This window comes from Prionailurus viverrinus, chromosome A2 (genome assembly GCF_022837055.1).
Source record: "Prionailurus viverrinus isolate Anna chromosome A2, UM_Priviv_1.0, whole genome shotgun sequence".
Taxonomy (NCBI): domain Eukaryota; kingdom Metazoa; phylum Chordata; class Mammalia; order Carnivora; family Felidae; genus Prionailurus; species Prionailurus viverrinus.
In genome coordinates, this window is record NC_062562.1 from 71,624,121 (window position 1) to 71,645,396 (window position 21,276).

At 41.2% G+C, this 21,276-nt stretch overlaps 1 protein-coding gene across 2 annotated transcripts; it reads left to right on the plus strand.

Annotated features, from left to right (window-relative positions):
* The first annotated feature begins 777 nt into the window (after window positions 1-777).
* Window positions 778-3,636, plus strand: CA2H7orf25 (chromosome A2 C7orf25 homolog). Of its 2 annotated transcripts, none has more exons than XM_047849255.1 (2): window positions 778-922; window positions 1,902-3,636. In XM_047849255.1, exon 2 carries the CDS (start codon window positions 1,923-1,925, stop codon window positions 3,186-3,188), a length of 1,266 nt encoding a protein of 421 aa, XP_047705211.1. In that variant the 5' UTR covers window positions 778-922; window positions 1,902-1,922; the 3' UTR covers window positions 3,189-3,636. The 2 variants fall into 2 exon arrangements, with proteins under 2 accessions (XP_047705211.1, XP_047705212.1); XM_047849256.1 differs by lacking the exon at window positions 778-922 and adding an exon at window positions 1,025-1,434.
* The last annotated feature ends 17,640 nt before the right edge of the window (window positions 3,637-21,276 follow it).

The window sequence follows — 21,276 nt, forward strand, 5'->3', positions numbered from 1 at the left end:
TTGCTTTTTCTTTCCTAAGACTGCCATTCAAGTAAGGCTTGGGGAAGGAGCAGGCACACATGGGATTAATATTAACTTGAAGCCCATTTTAATTTTTTAAAATTAGCTTTATCAAAAGTCCTAACCTTTTGGTTGACTTTGGACACTCTTGTTAGCCTAATATAAGTTCCTCCCTCAGAAGCCATCCGATTATTTGTCCTCTTCAGAAAGGCAGCATATCTCTGATACCACACTTTCAATGGAGAGCCCAGGATGGTGCAGTAGAAAGTGCTTTGGCTTGGAATCCGGACTCCCAGTTCCGGCACTTACCAGCTGTGACACCTTTGACAAGCTTCCTGCCTGTCTCCTCTTATATTAAAATGAGCTGAAAATCTTTCTGGAACCACCGCTGCCTGTCACTTGGTAGGGGTTTGAGCTTGACAGCAGGAGTGGGGTACTTGGGCACAACTGGGAGTTTTCTCCACCAAAATGCACGACTCCCGCCCCAGGGAAAGTCCAACCGAGCCTAAGACCTAGGGTGCGGGGTCAGCCTCCTAGACCGAGGGGCCGACGACCCACTGGGAATGATGCCCAGCCCCGCGAGCTTCGCCTCCGCTCCTTTCCTGGGCCCAAGTGGCCGCGATCCCCCGGTGCCTCCCTGCTCCGTGCGTGCGAGAAGCCGGGTGCCCTCAACAAACATGGCCGCCGCGTTAGCGTCAGCCACGCTCGGTAGATCGCGCTGCCGCCTGGGACTCGCGGGCTCGGCGTCACCCGGCGCGGGGCCACGTGACGCGAGAGGCTGCCGAGGCGGCGGCGCTCGCGCGGGCTGAGCAGCCGCGGCGGCTAGAGTGGGGTGGGGTCCGCCAGACGAGGTTTCCCGGCGGGTCCCGGCCTCGCGCACGCACGTGCCCGCTTGCTCGCGCTCCCGGTCCTGGCGCTGCCGGTGAGGAGCCGGGGAGGCAGAGGGAGGGAACGGGGCGCCACTACCGAGACCGGGAGGGGGCTGGGCCGGCCGGCCTGGCGGGGGGAGGGGGCCGGCTCCCGGCCGCCGCGTCCTCCCCCCTGCCCCCTCCGTCCCCGCTCTGGCCTCCACGCCCGGCGCTGGTTTCGGGGGCTGTTTGAGCCCGAGTCTGCGTGGCGGGGTCCTGCTGTGCGGGCGGACCCGTTAGGGTTCCAGGGCCCAATGCCCACCGCCCCCTCCGCCCCCGGAAGGCTCCGCAGACCTTCGGGTCGTCACGGGCTGCACTCGTGGGGTCTAGTTAATCTTCGGCTTGTCCTTCCTTCCTGGTGTGAGCGGGAGCCGAGTTGGTGGGTCCCGTAGCTCTTTTAAAATATACTGTGTTGACGTCAAATGCAGGAACGGGGCAGTCTTGATTCCTCGGCGGGTGTACCGTGTGCCCGTGGCATAGCACGAGGCAGTCACGTCAAGGAGAGCGACTCACGAAGGAGGAAAAGGTTAGAAAGGCTTACAGTATGGGTTTGGACAATTTGCTATAACCGGCTAGTCATTTTTAATCTAGTCACGTTCTCTACACTTTCCCAGCCTTTTATAAAATTGCTCTCCCACCAAACAGCAAAGCTGCTGCTGAGCGAATCCCTTATGTAGTAGATTGCTGAACAACTGCACTTTATTCTGACCTGGGACGTGCCGAATACTACCTTCAAACTGAAAAAAAAAAATAAAGGTCTAAAAAGTGTGTCGAACCCGGCATACCAAAGGAAGAGTTCAGAAATACAGGTATCATCCTTAGTTGTCAGAGGAGGGAGTCACTCCCAAATCAGTCATGCCCAAGTCCAGGTTCATAGACTCAGACTCCATAAGCTTTGTTGCTAGATTGAACTTATGTAGTCCTCAGTGAAGAATTGATTGCCATGATTTTTGAGGACTATTTCAATTTGCCTTGTCTTGTTTCTTTTCATAGGAAAGGAATAATGCCGTCAGCATGTCTGCACACGCCATGCTCTGTGAACGAATCGCCATAGCCAAGGAACTGATCAAGAGAGCGGAATCACTTTCTCGATCAAGGAAAGGTGGTATAGAAGGTGGTGCAAAGCTGTGCAGCAAATTGAAGGCAGAATTAAAATTCCTACAGAAAGTAGAAGCTGGGAAAGTAGCTATTAAGGAATCCCATTTACAGAGCACTAATCTAACACACCTAAGAGCCATTGTGGAATCAGCAGAAAACTTGGAAGAAGTTGTTAGTGTTCTTCATGTCTTTGGTTACACAGATACCTTGGGAGAAAAGCAGACCCTTGTGGTGGATGTAGTTGCAAACGGTGGTCATACGTGGGTGAAAGCCATTGGCCGCAAGGCTGAAGCTCTACACAACATTTGGCTGGGCAGGGGCCAGTATGGTGACAAGAGCATCATTGAGCAGGCTGAAGACTTCCTCCAGGCCAGTCACCAGCAGCCAGTGCAGTATAGCAATCCTCACATCATCTTTGCGTTTTACAACAGTGTCTCCAGCCCCATGGCGGAGAAGCTCCAAGAAATGGGCATATCCGTGCGAGGGGACATAGTAGCGGTTAACTCTCTGTTAGATCACCCTGAAGAGCTCCAACCAAGCGAGAGTGAGTCCGATGACGAAGGCCCTGAACTTTTGCAAGTGACCAGAGTAGACCGAGAAAATATACTAGCAAGTGTTGCGTTTCCAACAGAAATTAAGGTTGATGTGTGCAAAAGGGTAAATCTGGACATTACTACTTTAATCACATACGTATCTGCCCTCAGCTATGGAGGCTGCCACTTTATCTTCAAAGAAAAAGTGCTCACAGAACAAGCCGAGCAAGAGAGGAAAGAGCAGGTGTTACCACAGCTGGAGGCGTTTATGAAGGACAAAGAGTTGTTTGCTTGTGAATCTGCTGTCAAGGACTTTCAGTCTATTCTAGATACCTTAGGAGGACCTGGGGAGAGAGAGAGGGCCACTATGCTAATTAAGCAAATTAATGTGGTGCCAGACCAGCCTTCTGAGCGTGCCTTGAGACTAGTGGCCAGTTCAAAAATCAATAGCCGCTCATTAACAATTTTTGGGACGGGAGACACTCTAAAAGCCATCACAATGACTGCCAATAGTGGTTTTGTCAGAGCTGCCAACAACCAGGGTGTTAAATTTAGTGTGTTTATCCACCAGCCCAGAGCGCTTACTGAGAGCAAAGAGGCCCTGGCCACCCCCTTACCAAAAGACGACACAACTGACAGCGAACACTAATGATATCCTTTAAATATTGTCATGGAAGTAAGTTACTTATACCAAAGGCTGGGTCTTCCCATCTTAAATGGGGAAGAAAAAAAGGTCTATAGTACACATAACATTTAGAACTCTTAAACCAGTAGAGTTGATTGTGTGTGTCATCTATAAAATATATAACCTCCTACAGCAGTAGCAAAAGCACAAGAGACAACCTTATTTATCAGACTGTCTACATGATAGCAGTTAAGAACAGAAATACATCTATATTAAAGCTTTTAGCTGTGTTGTGGTACTTTTGTTTGATTGAGTAGGGCAACAGCCCCCTAGTGGTCATCAGCATTTCATGGAATATGGCTACACTGCATCTTGCATTAAATATCTGGAGAAAACTCTTGAAGCTTGTTTTTCATTATGGTGATTGATCAGTTGATGTGGGTTGAGGCTGGGAAGTAATAGTTTATGATTAGTTTTATTTATTTATTTATTTTTTTAATTTTTTTTTCAACGTTTATTTATTTTTGGGACAGAGAGAGACAGAGCATGAACGGGCGAGGGGCAGAGAGAGAGGGAGACACAGAATCGGAAACAGGCTCCAGGCTCTGAGCCATCAGCCCAGAGCCCGACGCGGGGCTCGAACTCCCGGACCGCGAGATCGTGACCTGGCTGAAGTCGGACGCTTAACCGACTGCGCCACCCAGGCGCCCCTATGATTAGTTTTAGATTGTAAAGTTATGGCCATTATCAATGAAAAGGAACTTCCTTGGTTGCTATGTGTCAGGCATACTCTGGTGGTTAAAGAGTACATTAATGTAGAGGAAAATAAAGTGAATACTGGTCATGGGAGTCCCATGAGCCTATGGATACGCCTTTGTGAAAAGAAAGGTAAGCAGCAGTCCCACTCCTGTAAAGCTGGGACATTTAAGGCAAAATCGTAATTTGAATAAATGGTAAAAGAATTAAGCATTTAAATCACATTTTACTTTAAAGTACAAATAGTTCCCATAGTGCAAGTATTTGACTTATAAATACTGCCTTTACTGTTTCTTTTGCAAGTGGCAAGTAACAACTGCATTACTTCACTCTTGTGAAATGGTGGTAGGGGAGATTCCATACTTGTTGCACGACACAATTTGTAATTAAAAATAAATTTTTATGTCCACATTGCCCTAGGTGCTTCATTTACAGCAAAGCAAAACAAAATTAGCAAAGTAGATAGGTACTGACAGCATTTTAAAAAATGGGACATTACACCTTGGAGCTTAAGTGTTAATGCAAGCTAAGCGTAGGAAATGGTATTAGAACACATTGCCACAGCCTAACCTCTTTCTGTTGCGCCAACTTTACTGTTCTGTGAGAAGGGAAACTCAGCTTCTAGCCACAGTGTTTGTTGGGGGCAGGGGGTAGAATTTGGTTATAGGATGTCCGTGAACACTGAGATGAAATGAAAAACTAAACTCGGGGGTGTTTCTCTTGGGAGAGATTCCATTATTAACTAGGAACACATTTCCTAGGGGAAGAGGCTGGGATTGGGGTTCGCATTTAGTGGGGAGAGGTGGATTTAACTTGTATTGCAACTGAAATTGTGTAGTGTTAGAAATTGGGCTTGGGCCTTTTCAAGCACTTATTAAGGTACTGAAGTGCTTGGTACTATTAAGTACCGAGCATTATTATAATAGTTTGGTCTAAAAAAAAAAAATGAATTATTGGTCTTTGCATTAAGGAATTCTTATTCTGAAATGGAGCTGAACAACTGAAGTGTGATTAACTTATTGAGTGTTGTCATGTGTCAGGCACAGTATGAAGGGCTGAGCTTTCAAGGAGTAGCAGGAAGAAGGTAGATTTTTATTCCTTTCTGCTATGAGTTGGCACCAAAAAACTTGAATCTTTGCCAGCCACGATGTGTACAACCACAGTACTCTTTGAAGAAATTGATTTCTGAAGTGGCCATACCTGTGCTTCTCCCATGATCATTAACCTTTTCTAGACATCCAGTTGTTAACAATTCCCAGCAATCTAGTCAATAATGCAAGCACTAGATATGGACACGTGGTGGGGCACTGGATCCTAAAATATAAAGAAGTGCCTTCTCTAGAAAGACATACATGCACACTCCACCTATATATATCCTAGACCTGTTACAGCTGACCAAAGGAAAAAAAATTAGCAAAGGTAAAAAATTAATAAAAGAATGAGAAAAGAGAATGTTGTCAAATAGCAGTTAAAAACTGTCAAGTCCAAGGAATCCTATGGTTATAAAGGAAATGAGATGTCCAAAATGTTATGAAGAGTGGATATACATAATGTAAAAACTATGGCTACGACCAAGAATTAAACGCGGTGGGGGAAAGTAAAAGCATGTTAAGGCCTCATCTTCTTTAGAAGGGAGTCAACAGCAACTTTGTCATTTTTGCCATTGAAAAATAGAACAATATAATTTGAAGTGTCAAACAGGAAATGTGACTGATGGTGTAAGTTAAACCAAGCTGACTCGCTTTCAAATGAGGGGTGAGGATGGAGAATAAATCTAGTCCATATAGGTAAAGACAAGCCAGAAGAACTCTCAAGGGAGCAGAAAAACCAGAAAGCATAAAATAAGACATGTAAGACCAAGAAGGATATAAAATAGCTGGGGAGAAGATACATTAGTATAGGGAAATACACTGTATTTGTATATTGTCTGGATAAATTTGGAAATCTCAATGAAATAGAGTTGAAGAAATAGAAGACCTAACTAACCAATAGCCATTGAAAAAATTACAGAGTTATTAAATAATGACCCAAAAAATGTCCAGGTCCAGTTAGCTTCATTAGATAAGTTTTTGCTTACTTTTAAATATCAAATAATGCTCTTGCTTGAAAAGTAACATGGAGCACAACACTATAAGCCACATGGAAAATATGCAACACGGTCGCTGTGGTGTTCTCTTTACTGCCCCTCTCCTGTCTGAAGAGAGCTCTGGCCTGCTCCTGCTTGAGGGCAGGGCCTCTGTGGAGGGCTGGAGCCCTTTGGCTATGTCGGAATTCATGTGACAGTAGGCTGGTCATCTTACGTCATTACTGTATCAGGAATGTTTTCAAATTCATTTTATCGAATATAAGCATAATTCTGATACTGAAACCTGACATTGTATCTTGAAAAAAAAAAAAAGCTACAGCCAAGTTTCAGTTTTAAGATTATATGCACAAACATCTCAGTTAAAATGGAGCCCAGGCAGAGAACACCTCACCCCGTGGGAATATTGTTTCCCAGAGGATGAAAGGCAGAGATGAGTCCCCAACCTTAATACTGGGGGTTTGGGGATTAAACTCCATGCTGGGGTAGAATCAGAGACATAAGGCTCACTTGAGATGAGGTTATCCCCAAGACGCCTGTGTAAAGCCAGAACCTTTGAAAATCTGTGGCCCCATGAAAGAAGATCGTGCAAACATTGCCCAGGAAGGCAGCAAGGAAATTTGACTCTAGTGGCTCTGAGCAGAAGAAAATAAGTCAGATTTGGGCTTGATTTGCCCAGCCCATGCTGTACATGGGTTTAGAGTCCAAATTCTATTAGTAGCTTCCGGGGATGTAAAATTAGTATAAAAGTTGTCTCAGGCAAGTACTATCCCTCAGACACCTGACAGAAACGTATGTGGCATCATTTTGGGCTTGGGGACACTTCAGTTTCCCAAGTCTCACATAAGCGTCACAGAGTCCAATGGAAAAACCAAACTTGGCGTGGATGAGCTTTCAGTGTGACATCCTGAAAACATGAGGAAACCCACCATCAGTGGATCAGCAACGCAAAGATTTCCTCAGTATTGGGGTCTTTGATGTGTTCCACATGTATGCTCTGGGAACAAGAGGAATAATCCAGAATGGCAAATGGAGGCTAAAATACCATTTGCAACAAAACGTTGGGTGCAGCTAAGTTGGAGGATGTGGTTTATATCTACAGAAAGAGAGCTGGGTTAGCTCAGGTAGGGTTTAGCTCAGGTAGCAGATGCTACCTACCCAGTCACAGGTTGTGCTGACATTGTGACCGGAGAGCTTGTCCCTTGCAGAGCTGCAGAGAACACCGCATCTGTGAGAAACTTGTTTCCAAGAGGGAAAAAGAGATGAGCCAAGCATCCCATGCTGTCCCCTCAGATTTAGTGATCACATAAATGGCTCTATATTCCCACAGTGGAACAAGGCCAGGAGTGTACTGGGGTGTACCCCCGCCCTTCTACCATCATGGAAATCACAATAGGAAAAAGACATTTCTGTCTCCACCCAAATAAAAGGGATTAAGGAACATAAGTGTGCGGGCAAACAGGGCTTCTAGAAATATAAAAACTCTCACTAAAATTAATAGTTGAGAAACAAACTTTTAAAAAGTTGATTAGACAAACCTAAAGAAAAAATTCTGAGTTGAAATAAAGATCTTAATATATTTCCCAGAATTCAACAAAAAAAGTTAAGTGTTGGAAAATGTGACCGGATGACAAAGAGGACACTTAGGAATATCCAACAAGAGTCACAGCAGATATAGGCTGGCACTCTGAGCCTGGCCCCAGTTCTCACTTCCTTTGCCTGCCAGTCCTGTAGAGGCTGCAAACACTCATCCCCCCAGTCTTATCCATAAGTGCCCAAATTCCTTGCCAATGAGACAGAAGTGGGGTTCTGTTAGTGCTGCCTCCTCTTTGTGTCTTCCTCCTGGTTAGTGTGGGTGATGGTGAGGCTCACTTATGGGAAAATGATAGCTAAGAAGTGTAAAGGGGATGAGAAAATTGGGGAAGTCACCATTTTGTCATTCTGAATTAAATAATTTTATAAGGATGAGAGAAAGGCCAATGGAATCTTGTACACTTTGGTGCTGACCAACATGGTTCTTCCTTCAGGATTTGTTGCCGTGTAGAAAAATAAAACCTCAATTTATTTAAGCCACCTCGGCTTTTCAGTTACATGTAGTTGAAATATTTCTAACAGGCATTAAGGTCAGGCAGGATTTCCTTTCTTTTTAATGGCTAAATAATGTTTCATTATATATCAATATATATATCAATATATCTATATCTATCTATATCTATATCTATCTATCTATCTATATCTATATAGATATAGATAGATAGATAGATATAGATATATATAGATTCATTGCTCCATAGATGGACACTTAGATTGTTCCTATGTCTCATCTCTTGTAAATAATGCTGCATTGAACTTGGTAGTGCAGATATATTTGTGAGTTTGTTTCTTTCTGATAAATACCCAGAAGTGAAATTGCTCTATCACATGGCAGTTCTATTTTTAATTTTTTTGAGGAACCTCCATATTGTTTTCCATCATGGCTAAGACAGTTTACATTCCCTACCAACAGTACCCAAGGGTTCCCTTTTCTCCACATCCTTGCCAACACTTGTTATACTTGTCTTCTTGATGATAGCCATTGTAACAGGTGTGAGGTGATCTCATTGTAGTTTGATTTTCATTTTCCTGATGTGTACTGATGTTGAGCACTTTTTCCTGTACCTGTTGGCTATTTGTGTATCTTCTTTGGAAAAATGTCTATTCAGTTCCTCTGCTTACTTTTTAAAATATTTATTTGTTTTTGAGAAAGACAGAGAGCATGAGCAGGGAAGGGACAGAAAGAGGGCAACAGAGGATCCGAAGCAGGTTCCACACTGACAGCAGTGAGCCCGGGTGAGTCGCTCACAAACTGTGAGATCACGACCTGAGCAAAGTCGGATGTTTAACCAATGGAGCCACCCAGGCCCTCTTCTGTTTATTTTTTAATTGGATTTATTTTTTCTGTTGAATTGTTTGAGTTCCTTATATATTTTGGATGTTAACTCCTTACTAGAGATATGATTTGCAAATATTTTCTCCCATTCTGTAGGTTACCTTTTCATTTTGTTGATGGTTTCCGTTGCTGTGTAGAGGTTTTAGTTTGATTTAGTCCCACTTGTTTAATTTTGCATTTGTCACCTTTACTTTTGGTGTCAAATCAAAAAATCATTGCCAAGACCAAGGCCAGTAAGCTTATTTCCTATGTTTTCTTTTAGGAGTTTTATGGTTTCAGGTCTTATGTTCAAGTCTTTAATTAATTTTAATTTGATTTTTGTGCATGGTGTAAGGTGGGGTCTAGTTTCATTAATATTTGCATGTGACTTTCTAGTTTCCCCAGCACCATTTATTGAAGAAACTATTCTTTGCCCATACATATTCTTTTGGCACCTTTGTCCTTAATTAATTGACTATAAATGCATGGGCGTATTTCTGGACTCTCTATTCTGTTCCATTGACTTATGTGTCTGTTTTTATGCCAATACCATAGTGTTTTGGTTACTCCTAGCTTTGTAATATGGTTTGAAATCAGGACGTGTGATGGCTCCAGCTTTGTCTTCTTCTCAAGATTGCTTTGGTTCTTTGGGGTCTTTTGTGGTTCTATACACATTTTAAGATTGCTTTGTCTACTTCTGGGAAAAATACCATTAGAATTTTGATAAGGATTTCATTGAACCTGTAGATTGGTTTGGGTGATATGGACATTTTAACAATATTAATTCTAATCCTTGAGCATGGAATATCTTTCCATTTATGTGTCTCATCTTCAATCTCTTTCATCAATGTCTTATGGTTTTCAATGTACAGATCTTTCACCTCTTTGTTTAATTTTATTACTAGGGATTTCATTCTTTTGATATAATTATAAGTGAAATTGTTTTCTTAATTTCTTTTTCTGAAGATTTGTTTTTAATGTATCAAAATACAACAGATTTCTGTGTATTGATTTTGTATTCTGCAGCTTTACTGAATATTAATTTTAGTTCCAATAGTTTTGTGTCTGTGTGTGTGTGGACTCTTTAGGGATTTCTATCTATAATACATCATCTGCAGATAAGTTTTTTAGAAGCTTTACTTGTTTTTTATTTATTTGAATGCCTTTTATTTCTTTTTCTTGCCTGATTGTTATGGTGAGGACTTCTAATATTACGTTGAAGAAAAGTGGCAAGAGTCAGCATCCTTTCCTTGTCTGTTCCTGATCTTAGAGGAAAAGTTTGTAGCTTTGAGTAGGATGTTACTTGTGGGTTTGCCTTATATGGCCTGCATTATGGTGAGGTACATTCCCTCTAACCTCAGTTTTCTGAGAGTTTTTATCATGAATGAATGTTAAAATTTGTCAAATGCTTTTTCTGTGTCTATTGGGGTAATCATATGATTTTCATTCCTCATTTTGTTAATGTGGCATATCACACTGATTGATTTATGGATGTTAGACTATCTTTGCATGCCTAGAATAAATCCCACTTAATTAAGGCATGTAATCCTTTTAAATTGTTGAATTTGGTTTGCTAATATTTTGTTGAATATTTTTGCACCTATGTTCATCACAGATGTTGGCTTGTAATTTTCTGTCCTTGCAGTGTTTTTGTCTGGTTTTGGTATCAGGATCATGCTGACTTCATAAAATGAGTTTGGAAGTATTTCTTCCTCTTTAATTTTTGAAAGAGTATAGGGATTGGTATTAATCCTTTTTTAAATGTTTGATAAATGTCACCAATGAAACCATCTGGTCCTGGACTTTGTTGAAAGGTTTTTGATTACTAACTCAATCACCTTATTATTAATTGATCTGTTCAGATTTTCTATTTCTTCATGAATCAGTCTTGGTAGGTTTTACGTTTTAGAAATTTTCCATTTTTTGTAGATTGTTCAATGTGTTGGTGTATAATTGTTATAGTAGTCTTTATGATCATATGCATTTCTGTATTATCTGTTGTAATGTCTCCTCTTTCATTTCTAATTTTATTTATTTGAGTCCTGTCATTTTTTTCATGGCAAGTCTAACTAAAGTATGTATGTTTTATTTACCTTTTCAAAAACCCAGTTTAGTCTCATTATTCTTTTCATTTATTTTCATAATGATCTTTGTTATTTCCTTCTTTCCTAACTTTGGGCTTAGTTGGTTCTTCTTTGTCTAGTTCCTTGCGGTGTAAAGTTAGATTGTTAATTTCTGGTTTCACAATTCAAGGGTGATCTCTTCTGGTGATGTAGATGCAGTTTCTTTAAAATTATTTTTTAAATACACTGTGCCACATATGTATGTGTGTGTATGTTTGTTCTGGGTCCCTATAATTCTTCAGTGTTAACACAGTTTAGTAGGGCTGTTATCATCAGCTTCTCCCTTCCTTCCTTTGTCATCAGATTCTCTCTCCAAGGGATTCCACAGCCTTGCTTTCTTCCAAACTCAGTGCCTGCTCCATACTGCCATGTCTAGTAAGGAGTACTTTCCAAGTCTTTTCTTTTTGATTCTGGTGTTCCTAGCCCTCAGACCCTCCTGGTCTCAGATTGACTATGGAGATAGTTCCCACTTCTAGTGCTGTCCTCTACTTTTGGAAATGGAACATTTTTGTTTTCTCTCAGGTCTATTTTCCCCAGGAATCTTCCACATCTCTGCTTTTCCATGAAGTTTCTTCCAACTCTGTTGACTTTAGGTGTGCATTTCCCCATTTATTTGTAAAGTAGGAGTTTGTTTTCTTCTCTGTATTATAGTTATGCCATAGGAGTAGATTGTGGGTGTTTTATTTGCTCTCCTTTTTGTTCCATATGGTTTAGAGGAGAGCAGTAGTGAAGATGACTCTAGGTGTCTGTCATTAATTGTTTAATAGCTCCCATTGAATATATATATCATAATTTTCATGAACTACTATACAATCTATTGACGGACTTTTAAGAATTTATAGGACTTTGCTATTATAAGCAGTTCTGAAAAAAAAATCTATCCATCACTAGGGCTACCGTTGTGTAATTTGTTGTCTAAACCAAGAAACTTGAAAATACAAGAAGATGCTAAGACAACAGGGCTAGCTTCTTGAACCAGCTGTCCTGGGAAAATTGGACACTCTACCTTACACAACACATAAATTCCTAACAATAGAATTAAAATATTAAGTGTTATGTGCCTATACCAATTTATTGCCAGATTGCCCTCCAATAAATTGAACCAATTTACAGTTACAGAAATGGTTTGTGAAGGCGTCTTTAACCCATATACTTAGGAATACTGAGTATCATACAAACTTTAGAAAAATTTAACAAGTATATAAAAAAGATTTCATTATCTAAAAGAACATGTATTTAATTGTGAGTCAGGTTGTTGGTAGGTTTATTTGCCATTTATGTTTCCCTTGCTCTGAATCACTTTATATATATTTTTAAATTAAAAAAAAATGTTTATTTATTTTTTAGAGAGAGAGTGTGAGTGGGGGAAAGGCAGAGAGAGAGGGAGACACAGAATTTGAAGCAGGCTCCAGGCTCTGAGCTGTCAGCACAGAGCCACAGAACCCGACATAGGGCTTGAACCCACAAAGCGTGAGATCGTGAGCTGAGCCAAAGTTGGTTGCTTAACAGACTGAGCCACCCAGGTGGCCCTGAATTACTTTATATCTTTTGGAGCATTCCTATTATGTTTTTCTATTTCTTTACTGATTTATAGGTGCTCTTTGTATAAGAAGGAAATTATATTTTTTATGTGTTACATATTGGTAAAATCTAGTTTGTGTGTGTGTGTGTATGACTAAGAAAATGCTGTTATGTTTATCAAACCCCATTGCCCTTTTTGTCCTGAGCACACAGCTGAACCACATTTATCAGCCTCCTCTGATAAATGGGCTGACTTTTATCAGATGGGACCATGGAATATGGGTAGAAGTGAAATACACTACTTCCAGGTTTGGCTTTAAACCTTCTTGCATAATCCTTCACACTCTTTTTCTCTTTTGTGGCCAGATACAAAAGAATTAGTGAAAGACTTGGAGCCTGTGGGTTGGTGGAGGTACCAAATAAAGGGAACTGGGTTAATGGTGTCTATGGTGTTAAAAAAGAAACAACAGGCCCGAAAAGGAGTCACCTGTGCTAAGCCCCATGTCAGCAAACCCAAGACCTAATACCTAACATAACTTCAGTTTCAACCTTTTCCAGGATATACCCTTTAACCAATGAGCCTGTAATTACCCATTCAGCACTAGTGAGATAATCCTCACCAAATACAGCCCTTCCATTCCCCTTAGAAGGATGACCTTGCCTAAAACAATGCATTTTTTTTTTGCTAATAATTTCCTTTTTCTGCCCCTTTCTGCCTTTAAACACCCTTCCCTTTGTACGGCTCAGCAAAGCTCTTTCCTATTGCTAGATGGGATGCTTGCCAATTCATGAATCCTTGAATAAAACCAATTTGATCTTTACATTTACTCGGGTGAATTTTTTTTAAATTTTTTAACATTGGTGAGCAAAGTCTACCTACATGAGCAGAGTCTAACACTGTCGATAATCCACTGATAAATATACGCTTTGCCTTAATTAATGGTATTTCTCTTGTCTTGGAGATGTTTTGCATTTCATACAATCAAATTATTAGTCTCTCTTTCTTCCTGGATTCTGCATCAGTCTTGAAAAGGCTTTCTGAAAGTTCTCTTGTCAGATTGCCAGTTTCCATTTCCATAAATAATATATGGCAGTGCTTAGCTCCCTATGGCCTTACCAGGATTGGACTTTTTATATTTTTTCAGTTGGTAAAAAAAAAAAAAAAGAAAGAAAGAAAGAAAGAAAGAAAGAAAGAAAGAAAGAAAAGAAATCTCACTTATTTGGTTACTAGTGAGTCTAAGACTCTTTATATATGTTTAATGATCATTGTATTTCTGTCATAATTTGCTTGTTAGTATCTCCTCTCTCTCAACTGAGATGTTTTACTTTTCATTGATTTATAATATCTGTTTATACAAATTAAGGATTGTATCAGTTATCTATCTAATATGGCAAGCTATCCCACAATTTAGTGGCTTAACATAATCACCGTTTTGTTGCACCTCATGATTTTGTCGGTTAGGAATTCAAGCAGGACTTCCTGTGTGATTCTTCTGCTCTGAGTGGCATTGCCTGGCATTGTCACTCAGTGGTACTTAACTGGAAGTTCGCATGACCTAGAGGTTCCACAGTGGCTCTGCTCACATGGCTGTCACCTTGGCAGGGATGACTGGGAGGCTGTGCTCAGCTGGTCCCTCTCCCTCCTCATGTGGTCTCTCCAGCAGCCTCTTGCATCAACCAACTGCTCCAGGAGCACAACCGATAGTGCTTCCTCTGTGAAGCCAATAGAAAGATTCCAAGTGCCCAGAAGCTAGCCAGGCATAAAAGAAGGCCAGCGCCAGGGCTCGGGGCTCAGCCTTTGGGGATGACTGTGCTGGGCTGGCACCAGTGTGAAATAAGCAGTCTTTTCTGATGCCCCAAGGGCATGCCGCTTGTCTTTTCCTGGGAGCCGAGTATTTGCTGTAACACCAGAAGACAGGAAGGGAAAGCATGCAGTCTCTTAAGACCCAGCTGGGCCCAGAAATCAGTACAGCATCTTCCCTACTCTAGTGGTTAAAGCAGGCCAGGGGCTCACTTCAGTGGGAGGGGACATAGGGCCCAGCACTTGATGGAAAGCCTATTATAGAATTTGTGACCATTTTTAATCCACCATGAGGATTCAAACCTTTCCCTGTTAAATACATTGCATATTCCTGATTTTTGTTTTAGTCTTTCAATGTTAGGTGTTTTTTTTTTGTTACACAGATGTGTTGAATTTTTATGTATTAAACTATGTTGGCTTTTATTCTTCATTATGGCTTCTGGATTGTGTCAAGTTGAGAAAGGCCTTCTTCATCCAAAATTACTTTTAAAAATAAAATTCCCCTATACATCTTTCTAGTGTCTATATGGTTTGATTTCAGTGTGCATATGTTCACTATGTATGTAACATACACACGAAGTCAGAACCTTTAAAATATTTTCCAAAATAAAATGAGTATCAGTCTTTTAGTTCTTTTTATTTAATTGTATTCTTTCTCCATGAACAAAATCTATTTTGGGCTTCCATATTATACTAATAAAATAACATTTTATATGTACCGCAACATAATTTTGAGGACCAGTCCAATATAAATGAACTCTTCTCATAGATGCTTAAAGTTGATATTCTGCTAAACTGTTGAAAACTATTTAAAGAGCATTTCCACTGGGTCTGACAGAATTGTGCTTCCATTTTTTCTTCATAACTGGACTCCATGCAGCTTTTTGGGGTATTATCTTCACCCTTCATTGCAGTTTGAAAGGAATTCCTTGGATGTGATCTTTTCTCTCTTCCCAGAGTTTTGGCTGACTGTTTGGATCATCCTGACAAGAAAGCAATACAGATAGGACTATATGAGGTTTTCCACCTTGGATGTAGGATTAGCCCAGGAGACAAACATTTTTCCCACAAAACAGTTCATTTTAAGAAAGAGTTTTTGCATCTCCAACCAGGCATATGTAAACAGAAGGCTCATAACAGAATGCCTACAGATCCAAACTAAAATTAATTTCAAATTGCACATTTTTGTTCTTTTCTTCTTTTGATGCAGAACTGCATCTACCAGTGAACTACAGAGTAAAAACAACACACACCCACAATGCAGACATGCACTTATGCACATGCACACGTGTATGTGTATATGATGCGGTGTTTTCTCCCTTTAAATAAAAAAGCAAAATGAAACTTTTCTACAAAACTGTCTTCAAAAACTTTCTGCAAAAGAAAATAATTGTCCATCATTAAGAATTAAGGGTGGAATTCATTTTGAGTGGTGAGTGTGTGTGTGTGTGTGTGTGTGTGTGTGTGTGTGTAGGGGGCAGTCAAGGTGGCCAGAGGGTTGTGGTTCCTAATCTCTAGCTCAGAAGAAAAAAGCAGAGAGCTTTTGAGGACTCTTTTCCTAGGATATTTGGCAGAGGATGAAAAAGGAATTCTTAGCCAGTTGGAGCCCCTTAGAAGTTGAAGATGGCGATAATAACTACATATTATTAACAATAACAATACAGTGATAAGAAAAATGTCATCTCAGGGCCTAATTTAGTCACTTATAAAACAGAGGGAACTACATAAATTGTCTTTAAATTCAATTCTAGCTCCGTGGTTTCCAGTTTTTCTTTTATTCACCCTCCCCCCCAAAAGTGAGTATAGAGCTGGTTTAATGATCTTACATTAATCTCTGAGGATGAACTAGTCATCTAGGAGCCCCTCTGGTGTGAAAGACAGTTCCCAGTGTGAGGAATGCAAAGACAGATGAAGTCTCGGTTCTGGTCCTCATGGAGATTTATGTATATCCTAATAATTATAGTATCAGGATTCACATGCAAGACACCGATTAGCCTTAATATGTAATTTATAAATCCAGGCTCAATGAATTACTATCAGTTTGGCCATAAAGTCAGGATACTTAAGAATCAGTTTGCTATTTGAACGTATTTCCCTATCTCTGGTGCAATGAAGGAGGCTGGGAATAAAAAGAACTTCGGGGATCATGTTTTCCCAGCCCATCTCTGAGGTGAAAACAGAGTTCAGGAGAAACGAAGAGAAACAGAACCAGAATTCCGGTTTGCTAATTACCAGCTCTTCCCACTGGGGGGCAGCACCGCGGAATGGTCAGACCTTGGAAGTCCAGCCGACTCTGGTTTGATTCCTCAGTTCGCACTCTGCGTGGGCCTTGGGCCAAGGACTTAACCTCACCGAGCTGTGGTTTCCTTGTCTGTAGAATAAGAATAGTATTTATTTTGTAGGATTGTTTTGAGGCTTTAAATGAAATAAGATACTGTATGCATAGCGTTTAAAGCAGAATCTGGCACAATGACAGGGCCTAGTAACCATCAATTGTTATTTAGTTATCATACTTCCTATACCTTTTTTTATGTAATTGCTCTGAATTTGTGCTAATTACAGGTGGTTGGAACCCTACTCGGCCTGTGGAAGACCTTGTGAAACTTGACATTGGCACTCCATGACCACGCACGTCCTAGAGCAGGGTCCTAACAAGTTTTAATGAGGGCTATTTTAATTTTCTGTGATGAAGAGAATACTGGCTCGGGATACCTTTCCTGTGTGTCTTTGTGGATTTGGGGGTACAGGGGTATGGAATGCGGGGAAGGATGGGGCCTTTGTGGGCAGGTAAATTCTATGTGGAGAGAAGTTTAAATGCTGATGTCAAACTATTCAAAGACTCCAAGATACACAAAATAGATCTTTTTGCCCAGATTCAAGACTTCATTTACACGTGTGCTGCTTCCTACCTGTCCAACCACTTCTGAGTTTTACCTCTACCCACCACTCTCCAGGAGCCTTCTGGCAGGCAGTGGTGGGGAAGACGCTGCAGCCCCTTCTCAGCCGTGCACACTGACGCCACCCAGAGGAAGGATGGAGAACTACGGAGGCATCAAGTTCTTAAGGTCAACTTCAGTTCTGGTTCTAGTAAACGCTCTAGGCTTTGTTTATCATTTTTCCTTCTCAACTTATAAACTGCCTTAAATCTATTTTTTAATCAAAGTGGTGATACAAGTCATATCAGCTCCTACTAAATATTTTTGTGATTTTAATACCCGTCAATCTATTATTTAAAGACACATATGACACAAAGAGTGAATCACACAGTGTCACCAGCAGAGCATTTTTAGATATGATGTGTGATTCTGTGTCCGTATTTTACCATGAACATTACAAAGGGAATGAAAATATTTGTCAAATAGGCTTATTTGGGATGGAGAGAGCCATCTCACCGTATTTATATTCTTTGTGTCATTTCCCGACTTTGTCATCGGTTCTATTTGCTCCATTATTAAATACCACCATCTGGTGAGATTCTAGCCCTCTTGGCCTTTCTTCTGTTGAAGATTCTTGTGATCTTAGTCTATAAAAGCAAAACAAATGGATAACGTGTGAGTTGGGACCAGAAAGTAAATTTAGTTCTGTCTGCTTAAAAGGGTGCTTGTGCATTCTTGGCTGTGCCCCATTCTCTTTTGATTTTGCACAATGTGTATTGAACTGAGGGGACTTACTCTTCATGCATAATTTTTAAAATAGAGAACATTGGTTCAAAAGAAAAAAAAATGTGACAGTAGGAGAAGGTTACAATCCTGAAGAAAATCCTGCTGGAAGAAAATTAAATGGGAGATGCTAATAGATCCTATTCATTTCTGAAGTCCTGAACACGGAGTCAGGCTATGGCTTACTACCACAGAGGGGTTGTTTTTAAATTTTTTTTTTAACGTTTATTTATTTTTTTGGGGACAGAGAGAGACAGAGCATGAACGGAAGAGGGGCAGAGAGAGAGGGATCCACAGAATCGGAAACAGGCTCCAGGCTCTGAGCCATCAGCCCAGAGCCTGACTCGGGGCTCGAACTCCCGGACCGCGAGATCGTGACCTGGCTGAAGTCGGACGCTTAACCGACTGCGCCACCCAGGCTCCCCACAGAGGGGTTGTTTTTATTTCCACATTTATCCAGGGTGATAGGATGGGAGCCAAGCAGAGTGGTGGATTATAAAAGGTGTAGAAGTGGGGTGCTTGGCATCTGACTCTTGCTTTCAGCCCACATCATGATCTTGTGGTTCACGAGATCAAGCCCCATGTGGGGTTCCAGAGCTGACAGTACGGAGCCTGCTTGGGATTCTCTCTCCACCCCTGCCCCGCCCCCCAACATGCGTGGTCTCTTTGTCTCAAAATAAATAAATAAACTTTAAAAGGTGCATGAGTGAAGAGGGAAAACCCACAAAAATGGGCTAATTGAAACAAAAGCAAAATTCAAACTGGAAAGTCAACCAAGAGTCTCTGTGTAAAGTCAGGGAGCAGAGTGTCCTTACAGGCAGTGGAATCCCCAAGCAGGTCTGTTGTTGGTGCCACTGGACTCTGAGCTATTGTCACCCAAGTCGGTAAGGTGGCTCGTATCTGGCTCCTAGATTGGCTTTTTACTGGTCTCCTCAGTAGACGTGGCATATATTCTGTCTGTGGTTGCTTTGTTTTCCACTGGCTCTGTAATCACAGACTCGTCATCCATTGAGCCTTGGCTAGGTGGAATCTTTATTTCTTCTGTGAGCATTGGACTTATGGTCTCAGGTGGCAAAGTTTAAGATAAATCTGAGGAATAACAACAATGACAACAACTGTAAGGACAGCTAATGAAATGTGGCTCTGTATTAGACTGTTTTCTTCACTCTGCTGAGTTTATCCTATTTTTAAATCAAGGCAATTAGATAATAGAAAGGGGACAATGACAAACTATTTTAGGAAAAATTTGCTTTCCCTTCAAAATCATGCCTGCGTCACAACGGTCCAGGTAATGTGAGCTCTCCTCCACTCTCTTTTGCAAGGATTGTTCTTGGCCTCTAACTGCTGATACAAGTGATCAGATCACTAGGTCTGGAAAGTAATGAACTTACCAAATTTGCACCTTCTAAGGCATTTTATATGTTAAATCAGGTAATGTCTTTTTTATAAAATCTTTGTATTTGAATGTCTCCAAGGAAGGGAAATAATCTTTTCTATATAAGAAATCAATAGAAATGTACAACAATCAACCCAATACAGTTAATTTCCCAAATAATTTCCCTTAACATCCTTGCTTTTCCTGGTTCAAATCTATTCAGACAGTGGTTTAGGTGACTGGAGTGTTCTAAGCTTAGCCATTGATGGGACTGTTCCAATCCAGCAACATGGAGAATAAACTTTTCATTCGAGAGGGAACAAAGCTATATTATCTTATTAGTGAACTCCTACACCAAAAAAGTATAGAACAATACAATGTTTTTGACTTCAGGGACGCCTGGGTGGCTCAGTTGGTTAAGCATCCGACTTTGGCTCAGGTCATGATCTCGAGGTTTGTGAGTTGGAGCCCAGTGTCGGGCTGGAGCTCAGAGCCTGACAGCTCAGAGCCTGGAGCCTGCTTTGGATTCTGTGTCTCCCTCTCTGTCTGTCCCACCCCCACTCACGCTCTGTCTTTCTCTCTCAAAATAAATTAAAAAATTTTTTTTAATTAAAATTTTTTTTTCGACTACAAATTGACAAAACAAAATACAAGCCAGTAAAGAGAAATAAAGGTAATATCTACTTTGCCCCTGTTAAACCTGAAAAGTTCAAAGATGCTTCAGCATTTGTGCAAGGTTTTGAAAGTGTGAGTAGGAGAAGGAAACTGAGGCATGTTGGCAGCTAGTTGAGTCAAATTAGTCATATTTAGAGACCCTTGTTCTTTGCTATTAGTTTCTCCACCCATTTTGAAATGTTGCTGCAAACATGAATACACTTTGTAAGTAAAAGTGCAGATTCCTCCAGTCCCATCACCACAGAAAAATCTGGAAGTTTCAGTGCGCTTCCATTCAGAAGGGCCCAAGCATGAGGTATGAAGGTGTAAGAGCAGAGGAGAGCAGGCATTATGGCAGTTATGGAAGAGGCCAGGAGGTGGGGCTGGCCAGACGTCAGGGCATCCTGGCGGGTCCTATTGTTGGAGGCTGGTGGAGGCTGATGAGGGAGGCTGACTTTCCGGAAAGTCGTCACCAGCTTGTTGAGGAATGGACCTGTCTTGGCATTTTGCCTCTGCATCTGGGAGCTGGGGGGCCTCTGCCTCGGGTGTAGGACCCATGATAGGTGGGACAAGATTCAAATATAGCAGGACACCCAGTTTTAAACTCTGTGTTTGTTCCTGTAACTTAGGGAATCACCACAACGTTGCCTTCAGCTTTTAACCTTTGGTAATGGCCACAGTACCACACTCTGGATTTCAGCTAACATTTTGAAACGTAAAGAAAAATTACTTGCAAGTGACATGGCCAGAAATAATTTCATCCCACAGGCTTCTTTCCCAAGACTTCCCTGGGGGTGGCTCCTCAGGGAGGTGTCAGTGGCAAAGAGGGACTGTCCCCTTAGGACTACCACCTGCAGACTCTCCCCCTGTTGCTTCTGCACATCTTAAACTCGAGAAAGAGGTGTCACATATGACAAGCCTGCATTGCTCATCTCAGGAAGGTGCAGTCTACATACAGGTCCAAAGGCAGATGTGGGACAGAAGTCCTCCCCAGAATGGAGAAGCACGTGCTACCCTATTACAGGTCCAGGACAGACAATCGATAAAATTATCGTCACACCAGGGACTGAGAGCAGGTTGTTGAATAGAAGCATCTGATTTTACGCGTGAGTGTTGCAGAGGAGACAGTAATTGTTATCATGCAATTTAATATTGATTGCAATAAGTAGTTATAACTAAGTCTAATTAATAATACCCCGACCATTTAAATTTACCTGAAATTCTAAGGTGCT